The sequence below is a fragment of the Vidua macroura genome, chromosome 39 (genome assembly GCF_024509145.1).
Source record: "Vidua macroura isolate BioBank_ID:100142 chromosome 39, ASM2450914v1, whole genome shotgun sequence".
Taxonomy (NCBI): domain Eukaryota; kingdom Metazoa; phylum Chordata; class Aves; order Passeriformes; family Viduidae; genus Vidua; species Vidua macroura.
In genome coordinates, this window is record NC_071609.1 from 141,664 (window position 1) to 152,258 (window position 10,595).

Genomic DNA, 10,595 nt, shown 5'->3' on the forward strand with positions numbered 1-10,595 from the left:
AAAATCACATTTCTGATGGGAAAATGCACATTTCTGATGGGAAAATTCACATTTCTGGTGGGAAAATGCACATTTCTGATGGGAAAAATCACATTTCAGATGGGAAAAATCACATTTCAGGTGGGAAAATGCACACTGGAGTCCCAAAATTCCCATTGCAGCCCCCAAATCCCAGATTTCCCCAGGGCCCCTCCAGGCTCCAGGAGCCGGGGCTGCCATGGCCGGCCCGGGATCACCTGGGGGAGGGGAAAAAATCACATTTCAGCCTGAAAAATGCACATTTCAGGCCCAAAATCCTCTGGTTCAGCCCAAAAAATTCCCATTGCAGCACCAAAAATTCACATTGTAGCACCAAAAATTCACATTGTAGCACCAAAAATTCCCATTGCAGCACCAAAAAATTCCCATTGCAGCACCAAAAATTCCCATTGTAGCACCAAAAATTCCCATTGTAGCATCAAAAATTCACATGGTAGCACCAAAAATTCCCATTGCAGCACCAAAAATTCCCATTGTAGCACCAAAAATTCCCATTGCAGCACCAAAAATTCCCATTGCAGCATCAAAAATTCCCATTGTAGCACCAAAAATTCCCATTGCAGCACCAAAAATTCCCATTGCAGCACCAAAAATTCCCATTGCAGCACCAAAAATTCCCATTGTAGCACCAAAAATTCCCATTGTAGCACCAAAAATTCACATTGTAGCATCAAAAATTCACATTGTAGCATCAAAAATTCCCATTGTAGCACCAAAAATTCACATTGTAGCACCAAAAATTCCCATTGCAGCACCAAAAATTCACATTGTGGCATGGAAATCCGATATTTAATCCACGTTTCAGCCCCAAAATCCTCTGGTTCTGCCCAAAAATCCCAGATTTAATCCCACATTTAGCCCCCCAAATCCCAGATTTTGACACCGGAATTCCACTTTTGAGCCTCAAAATGTCACATGGCAGCCCCAAAATCCTCTGGTTCAGCCCAAAAGTTCCCATTGCAGCATTAAAATGTCACTTTGCAACCCAAAAATGTCACACACTGCAGCATCAGAAATTCACATTTTCAGCATGATAAATTCACATTTCAGCCCCAAAATCCCACATTTCAGCCCCAAAATCCCACATTTCAGCCCAAAAATCCCAGATTTCAGCCCCAAAATCCCACATTTCAGCCCCAAAATCCCACATTTCAGCCCCAAAATGTCACAATTTTGTCCCCAAAAATGTCACATTTCAGCCCCAAAATCCTCTGGTTCAGCACAAAAATTCACATTGCAGCATCAAAAATTCCCATTGGAGTCCAAAAATTCCCATTGCAGCACCAAAATTTGACATTTCAGCCCCCAAAAAATTCACATTTCAGCCCCAAAATTCCCATTGCAGCCTTCAAATGTCACATTTGCACCATCAAAAAATTCCCATTGCAGCACCAAAATTTGACATTTCAGCCCCAAAAAAATCACATTATCAGCATCAAAAAATGCACATTGGAGTCCAAAAATTCCCACTGCAGCCTGAAAAATGCACATTGTGGCCCCAAAATTCCACATTGTAGCCCCAAAATTCCACATTGTGGCCCCAAATATTCCACATTGTGGCCCCAAAATTCCACATTTTCGCCCCAAAAAGTCCCATTGCAGCCCAGAAATTCCCATTGCACCATCAAAAATTTGACATTTCAGCCCAAAAATTCCCATTTCTGTATCAAAAATGCACATTGCACGATCAAAAACCTCCTCTGCTGCCCAAAATGTCACATTGCAGCATCAAAAAAAAAAATCACATTGCAGCCCAAAATTCCCCATTTCAGCCCCAAATCCTCTGGTTCAGCCCCAAAAATCCCAGATTTCAGCAACAAAAAATTCCCATTGTGGCCCCCAAAATCCTGGGTTTGAAGCCCAAAATCCCAGATTTCAGCACTAAAATCCTGCATTTCTGCCCCAAAATGCCAAATTCCGGCCCCAAAACTCCACATTTCACCCCAAAACTCACATTTCATTTCCACATTTGACTTTTAAGCTTCAAACCCCACATTTCACCCTAAAATTTCACACTTCAGATCCAAAAATCCCACATTTAATCCCACATTTCACATTCAAAATTCGACTTTTAAGTCCTAAAATCCCACATTTCACCCCAAATTTCGACTTTTAAGCCCCAAACCCCACATTTCACCCCCAAAATCCCACATTTTCATTCCCAAAATTCCCATTTCAGCCCCAAAATCCCACATTAAATCCCACATTTCATTCCCCAAATTTGACTCTTTGCCCCCCAAATCCCACATTTCACCCCAATATTTCATGTTTAAACCCCAAAATTTCATATTTCATCCTCCAAATTTCATAATTTAACCCTCAAATTTCACAATTGAGCGCCAAAATCCCAAATTTTATTCCCAAAAATTTGATTTTTTGGTCCCGAAATCTCACATTTCAGCCCCAAAACGGGGAGGTCACCACAAAAAAAACGAAAAAAGGGGGAGTTTGACCTGAAAAAATCCCCCCAAAAAACCCCAAAATGGGGGAGTTTGACCCCAAAAAACCCAAAAAAGGGAGTTTGAGCCCCCCAAAAAATAAAAAATGGAGGTCAGAACAAAAGCCCCTACAAAAGGGGGGTGACCCCAAACCCCCAAAATTGGGTTGACCCCAAAATCCCCACGAAGTGGGAGTCTGGCCAAAAAATTCCCCAAAAATGGGGGTGACCCCCAAACTCCCAAAATTGGGGCGATCCCCAAACCCCCTCCTAAAAACGGGGCTCAATCCTAACCCCCCAAAAATTGGGGTGACCCCAAACCCCCTTAAAAATGGGGGAGACCCCAAATCCCCCTAAAATGGGGGAGACCCCAAAAACCCCCCACAAAGGGGGGGGGTCAACCTGAAATATTCACAAAAAATTTGGGTGACCCCAAACCCCCCAAAACAGGGTGACCCCCAAATCCCCTCAAAGGGGGGGGGGTGTGACCCCAACCCCCCAAAATTGGGGTGACCCCAAATCCCCCCCTAAATGGGGGGTCAATCCCAAATCCCCTCAAACCCCCCTCACAAAGGGGGGGGTTGAACCAAATCCCCGCACAAACGGGGTCACCCCAAACCCCCCAAAACTGGGGTGACCCCAAATCCCCCCCCTAAATGGGGGGTCAATCCAAATCCCCTCCAAAGGGTGGGGTCAATCCAAATCCCCTCAAACCCCCTCACAAAGGGGGGGTTGAACCAAATGCCCTCACAAACGGGGTCACCCCCAAACCCCCCCAAAATTGGGGGTGACCCCAAACCCCCTTCAAGAGGGGGGGGTCGAACCACAACCCCTCCCAAAGGGGGGTGACCCCAAACCCCTCAGGCGGGGTTGGTGAGGGGTTTGTGAGGGGGTTTGGGGGGTTTGGGCTTTGTGAGGGGGGTTTGGGCTCCCCCCAGACGCCCCTCAGCGCTGCCACCCCCCTCACGCAAAAAAGGCGGGAACCCCCAGGGCCCTCAGGGGGGGGCGCCTCCATTTTGCCCCTCAGGGGGGCGATGCCCCGCCCCCCCCAGCGCCCCCACCCCTGAGGGGGGGAACGGCTCCATTGTTCAATGAACAGCTCCCTCACGGCGCTCCCCGCCCCTCGTACCTGCGCTCCGTGGCCACGGCGACCCCCCGGCCGCCCCTCCCGGGGGGGGCTCCGCGCCGTTCCCCCCTCACCGGGAGCCCCGCGCCCGCCGCCATCGCGGAGCCGCCGCCGCCGCCCCGGCCGGCACCGACTGACAGCGGGGAAAGCCCGCGGCCAATCAGCGCTCGAGTTCCGCGTCTGGGACCGCCCACCCGCAGCGTCTTGGCCAATCATAGGAGGGAGCTGCAGTGACAAGCTCCGCCTGCCGCATCTATAACCAATGGAATTGCACAATCGAGTTGATGGGCAGGAAGACTATCCAATGAGAGCCAGGGAGGGGCTCGGCGCCCACACCACCGTGGGAAGCGGTGTGGAAGCGGCGAATGGAAGGCTCAGGTGCGGAGCGGTGGGAAGCGACGCTCAGGTGCGGATGATTGATGGGTGTGAAACAGCCAATCAGCTGCCGTGTCTGGCTGGGAGTGGCACCTGGCTGACAGGAGGAGGACAACAAGCCCCGCCGCTCCACCTGAAGGCTTGGGTGTGATTGACAGGAGTCTCCGCCAATTGCAGCGCAGAGGCTGCTGAGACAGCCAATGGATGGAAGCGCGGGGGATCAGGCGGAGTCCCGCCCTACAGCGCTCGGCGGTGGTCCCGCCCGCCTGGGGAGAGTCGCGACTTCTATTGGCCCATGGAGATGATTGACAGGTAGCTGATGCAATAGGGCGTCGAGGAGCAGTGTAGGGAGGGGGAGCGGCGCCATTGGAGACCGCGGGGATTTGGAGGTGGGTGAGGGGATCCCCCATTCCCTCAGGGATCTGTTAATGGGTGAGGGGATCCCCCATTCCCTCAGGGATCTGTTAATGGGTGAGGGGATCAATCATTCCCTCAGGGATCTGTTAATGGGTGAGAGGGGATCAATCATTCCCTCAGGGATCTGGGATGGGCTGAGGGGATCAATCATTCCCTCAGGGATCTGTTAATGGGGTGAGGGGATCCCTCATTCCCTCAGGGATCTGTTAATGGGTGAGGGGATCCCCCATTCCCTCAGGGATCTGTTAATGGGGTGAGGGGATCAATCATTCCCTCAGGGATCTGTTGTGAGGGATCCCCGTTCCCTCAGGGATCTGGGATGGGCTGAGGGGATTTTTTGAGGGATTTTTTTCATGACTTTTTGCACAAATTCCTTTAAAATTCGGGTTTTTTTTTCAGAAAACCCTTTAAAAATCGGAATTTTTGGCACAAAACCCTTAAAAAAATCGGGGTTTTCTGGGGATTTTTTGCGGGATTTTTGCATGAATTTTTGAGTATTTTTGGGAATTTTGAGGGATTTTTTGACCCAAATCCCTATAAATTTTTTTTTTTTTTTCCCCAAATCCCTTTTAAAAAATCGGATTTTTTGGCTCCGAGCAGCGCGCTCACCCAGCGCCCCCTGGTGGAGTTTTGAGGGATTTTTTCGGGATTTTTGGCACCAGACCCTTAAAAAATTGGAATTATTTTTGGGAATTTTGAGGGATCTTTTACCCAAATCCCTTTAAAAAATTGAGATTTTTTTTTTGCATAAATCCCTTTAAAAAATCGGATTATTTTTGGCTCCGAGCAGCATCCCGGGGGGATTTTTTCAGGATTTTTGGCACCAAACCCTTAAAAAATTGGGATTTTTTTTGGGAATTTTGAGGGATTTTTGACCCAAATCCTTTTAAATCCATTTTTTTTTGCACAAATCCCTTTAAAAAATTGGATTATTTTTGCTCTGAGCAGCGTGCTCACCCAGCGCCCCTGGTGGATTTTTTCGGGATTTTTGGCACCAAACCCTTAAAAAATCGGGTTTTTTTGGGGAGGAATTTTTGAGGAATTTTTGACCCAAATCCCTTTAAAAAATTGAGATTTTTTTGCACAAATCCCTTTAAAAAATTGGGGTTTTTTTTGCACAAATCCCTTTAAAAAATCGGATTTTTTGGCTCCGAGCAGCGCTCGCTCACCCAGCGCCCCCTGGTGGAGTTCTGAGGGATTTTTTCGGGATTTTTGGCACCAAACCCTTTAAAAATCGGAATTTTTGGGAGATTTTATTAGGATTTTTTTGGGGGATTTTTTTTACAGAAAACTCTTTTAAAAAAGGGAATCTCAGCAGTGTCCGGGCCTCTCGCAGACCCAGCGCAGCGGCTCCGAGCGGCGCTCGCTCACCCAGCGCACCCGGGGGGATTTTTTCGGGATTTTTTACAACAAATCCCTTTTAAAAAATCCGGATTTTTTTTCAGCATTTTTGAGGGATTTTTGAACAAAATCCCTTTAAAAAGTTGGGATTTTTTGCACAAATCCCTTAAAAAAAATCGTATTTTATTGGCTCCGGAGCAGCCGCGCTCACCCAGCGCCCCCTGGTGGAGTTTTGAGGGATTTTTGGCACCAAACCCTTAAAAAATCGGAATTATTTTTGGGAATTTTGAGGGATTTTTTACCCAAATCCCTTTAAAAAATTGAGATTTTTTTTTGCACAAATCCCTTTAAAAAATCGGATTATTTCTGGCTCCGAGAAGCACCCCGGGGGGGATTTTTTCAGGATTTTTGGCACCAAACCCTTAAAAAATCGGGATTTTTTTTTGGGAATTTTGAGGGATTTTTGACTCAAATCCTTTTAAAATCCCTTTTTTTTTGCACAAATCCCTTTAAAAAATCGGATTATTTTTGTCTCCGAGCAGCGCTCGCTCACCCAGCGCCCCCTGGCGGAGTTTTGAGGGATTTTTTTCGGGATTTTTGGCACCAAAACCCTTTAAAAATCGGAATTTTTGGGAAATTTTATTAGGATTTTTTTGGGGGATTTTTTTACACAAAACTCTTTTAAAAAAGGGAATCTCAGCAGTGTCCCGGGCCCTCTCGCAGACCCAGCGCAGCGGCTCCGAGCAGCGCTCGCTCACCCCAGCGCCCCCGGGGGGGGATTTTTTCCACAAAAACCTTTAAAAAATCCGGATTTTTTGCGGCATTTTTGAGGGATTTTTGACCCAAATCCCTTTAAAAAAATGGGATTTTTTGCACAAATCCCTTTAAAAAATCGGATTATTTTTGCTCTGAGCAGCGCGCTCACCCAGCGCCCCCCTGGTGGAGTTTTGAGGGGATTTTTGGCACCAAACCCTTAAAAAATCGGGATTATTTTTGGGAATTTTGGGGAATTTTTTTGACCCAAATCCCTTTAAAAAATTGAGATTTTTTTTGCACAAATCCCTTTAAAAAACTGGGGTTTTTTGCACAAATCCCTTTAAAAAATCGGATTTTTTTTGGCTCCGAGCAGCGCGATCACCCAGCGCCCCCCTGGTGGAGTTTTGAGGGATTTTTTTCGGGATTTTTGGCACCAAACCCTTAAAAAATCGGGGATTTTTTTTTTTTTTTTTTTAATTGGAAATTTTTTGGGAATTTTTTTTGCGGGATTTTTTTACACAGGATTCTTTTAAAAAAGGGAATCTCAGCAGTGCCCGGGCCTCTCGCAGACCCAGCGCAGGCGGCTCCGAGCGGCGCTCGCTCACCCAGCGCCCCCGGGGGGATTTTTTCCACAAAAACCTTTAAAAAATCCGGATTTTTTGCGGCATTTTTGAGGGATTTTTGACCCAAATCCCTTTTAAAAAATGGGATTTTTTGCACAAATCCCTTTAAAAAAATCGGATTATTTTTGCTCTGAGCAGTGCACTCACCCAGCGCCCCCTGGTGGATTTTTTCGGCATTTTTGGCACCAAACCCTTAAAAAATCGGGATTATCTTTGGGAATTTTGAGGAATTTTTTGACCCAAATCCCTTTAAAAAATTGAGATTTTTTTGCACAAATCCCTTTTAAAAATTGGGTTTTTTTGCACAAATCCCTTTAAAAAATCGGATTTTTTTGGCTCCGAGCAGCGCCCGCTCACCCAGCGCCCCCTGGTGGAGTTTTGAGGGATTTTTGGCACCAAATCCCTTAAAAAATCGGGATTTTTTTTTTTATTTTATTGGGATTTTTTTTACAGAAAACTCTTTTAAAAAAAGGGAATCTCAGCAGTGCCCGGGCCTCTCGCAGACCCAGCGCAGCGGCTCCGAGCAGCGCTCGCTCACCCAGCGCCCCTTGGGCCCCAGCGCGCCGCAATCCTTCAGCTCCTGCTGCGGATCCCCGCTGCCACACGTCCCCAAAACCTGGGAAAAAAAAAAACCCCAAAAAATCAAATTATCCAGGGGGGAAAACAGAAAAAAGCGAAAAATAAAATTTAGCAATTAAAATAACCGAAAAAACCCCATTTTTGTGGGTGAAAATGGGCAAAAAATGCCTTTTTTTTGAGGTAAAAATGGTAAAAAATCGGATTTTTGGGGTTATTTAAAATTCATTTTAATTATTCTTATTTATTTTAATTTAATTTTAATTTATTTTTACTGTTTTTTTTTAATTTTTGGTTAATTTTTAGTAATTTTTGGTTGATTTTTAGTAATTTAAGAATTATTTAAGTTGATTATTAATTGATTTTTATTAATAAATAATTAAATCTTATTGATTTTATTTCTGGGTTTTATTACTTTTTATTATTTTTAATTAATTTTTACGAGTTTGCTATTTATTTTAATTTCTTTTTATAGATTTTTCCCCTTGATTCTTATTTATTTCTTTTCCTTTTTAATTGATTTTTATCCCATTTTATTCACTTCCTGGAGCGCAGCTCCCGCAACCACACATCCCAAAACCTGGAAAAATCCAAAAAAACCCCCAAATTATCCACAGAAAACACAGAAAAAAAGGGGAAAATAAAATGCAGGAATTAAAATAACCTAAAAAAAAAAAAAAATTTTGAGGGCAAAAATGAGCAAAAAAATGCCATTTTTTTCCTTGAAAAAATGGGGAAAAAAATCGGATTTTTGGGGTTGGTTTTTATTAATTTTAATGATTTTTTTTATTTGAAATGTATTTTGATTGATTTTTAACGATTCCGTAGTAATTTTTTCATAAAAATATTCTTTTTTATAAAGGAAAATCAGGATTTTTTCAGAAAAAAATCAGGATGTTTTACTAAAAAATGGATTTTTTTTCCTCCCAAAATTGTGATTTTTTTTAAAACCAAAATTACGATTTTTTTCCCTCAAAAATGAAATTTTTTTTTTCCCAAAATTGTGATTTTTTTTTTTTACAAAAAATGAGATTTTTTTTACCAAGATCCTGATTTTCCCCCTAAATTGTGGGGTTTTTCCAAAAATTGCGATTTTTTCTCCCTAAATTGTAATTCTTAAAAATAAATCTGATTTTTACCAAAATTGGGATTTTTTAATGAAAAATGAGGGGTTTTTCCCCCAAAATTAGGATTTTTCTTTTTACCAAAATCATGATTTTTAAAAAACAAAATTATTGGTTTTTTTTCCTCAAAATTAGATTTTCCCCAAAATTCTGACTTTTTTCCCCAAAATTCTGACTTGTTTTTCCCAAAGCGTAATTTTAAAAAATAAATCAGATTTTTTTCCCCCCAAAATTGGGATTTTTTTTTTACCAAAATCAGGATTTTTTAAAACCAAAATTATTTTTTCCCCAAAATGAGATTTTTTTACTCCAAAATTGTGATTTTTTTCTCCCAAAAAATCTGATTTTTTCCCAAAAAATGAGATTTTTTTACCAGAACTCTGACTTTTTTCCCCAAAATTGGGATTATTCAAAACAAATCAGATTTTTTTCCCCAAAATTGGGTTTTTTTTCCACAAAAAATGAGATTTTTTTTTAACCAAAATTCTGATTTTTTTTTCACTAGCATTGTGATTTTTTTTACCCAGAATTGTGATTTTTTAAAAAATCAAAATCAGGATTTTTTCCCCCCAAAATTTGGATTTTTTTCCCCCAAAATTGGGCTTTTTCAAAACAAATCAGATTTTTTCCCCCAAAATTGGGATTTTTTTTTCCCCAGAATTGTGATTTTTTTCCCCCAAAATTGTGATTTTTCAAAACAAATCAGATTTTTTCCCCCAAAATTGGGACTTTTTCCCCCAAAATTGTGATTTTTTTTCCCCAAAATTGGGATTTTCCAATACAAATCAGATTTTTCTTTTTCCTGGAATTGTTTTTTTTTCCCCCAAGATTGGGATTTTTCAATACAAATCCGATTTTTTTTTCCCAGAAACTGTTTTTTCCCGGAATTGGTTGTTTTTACCAGAACTGTTTTTTCCCAGAACTGTTTTTTTTTTTTCCCAGAACTGTTGTTTTTCCCAGAATCGGTTGTTTTTCCCAGAACTGGTTGTTTTTCCCAGAATTGGTTGTTTTTCCCAGAACTGTTTTTTCCCAGAACTGTTTTTTTTCCCCAGAACTGTTGTTTTTACCAGAACTGTTGTTTTCCCAGAACTGGTTGTTTTTCCCGGAATTGGTTGTTTTTACCAGAACTGGTTTTTTTTCCCAGAACTGTTGTTTTTCCCAGAACTGGTTGTTTTTTCCCCAGAACTGGTTGTTTTTCCCAGAACTGGTTGTTTTTCCCAGAACTGTTTGTTTTTACCAGAACTGGTTGTTTTTCCCAGAACTGTTGTTTTTCCCAGAACTGGTTGTTTTTACCAGAACTGGTTTTTTTTTCCCAGAACTGTTGTTTTTACCAGAACTGGTTGTTTTTCCCAGAACTGTTGTTTTTCCCAGAACTGGTTGTTTTTACCAGAACTGTTGTTTTTACCAGAACTGTTGTTTTTACCAGAACTGTTTTTTTCCCAGAACTGTTGTTTTTCCCAGAACTGTTTTTTTTCCCAGAACTGTTGTTTTTACCAGAACTGTTGTTGTTCCCCAGAACTGTTTTTTTTTTCCCAGAACTGTTGTTTTTCCCAGAACTGTTGTTTTTACCAGAACTGGGGCTCCTCGCCGGTGACCCAGCGCCATTTCCCCTCCTGCTCCGCGTCCGTCACCCCCAGCCAGTAGGAGCTGCTGCTGTTGCTGCTCTCCACCAGGAAAAGCTGGGAACGATCCCAGAAACCCTCAAAAATACCCCCAAAATACCCCAAAAAACACCCCAAAAATACCCCCAAAATACTCCACAAATACCCCCAAAGTACCCC

General features: G+C 42.6%; 1 protein-coding gene across 1 annotated transcript in view; it reads right to left on the reverse strand.

Moving 5' to 3' along the window:
* Positions 1-7,592: 7,592 nt before the first annotated feature.
* ILVBL (ilvB acetolactate synthase like) overlaps positions 7,593-10,595 on the reverse strand; it is a 22,325-nt gene continuing 19,322 nt past the window's right edge. Inside the window, exons 8-10 of the mRNA XM_054002347.1 lie at positions 10,384-10,493; positions 10,146-10,206; positions 7,593-7,730 (exon numbers count right to left, since the gene is read on the reverse strand). Coding sequence (XP_053858322.1) covers positions 7,593-7,730; positions 10,146-10,206; positions 10,384-10,493 — 309 coding nt within the window. The remainder of the gene's footprint in view (positions 7,731-10,145; positions 10,207-10,383; positions 10,494-10,595) is intronic.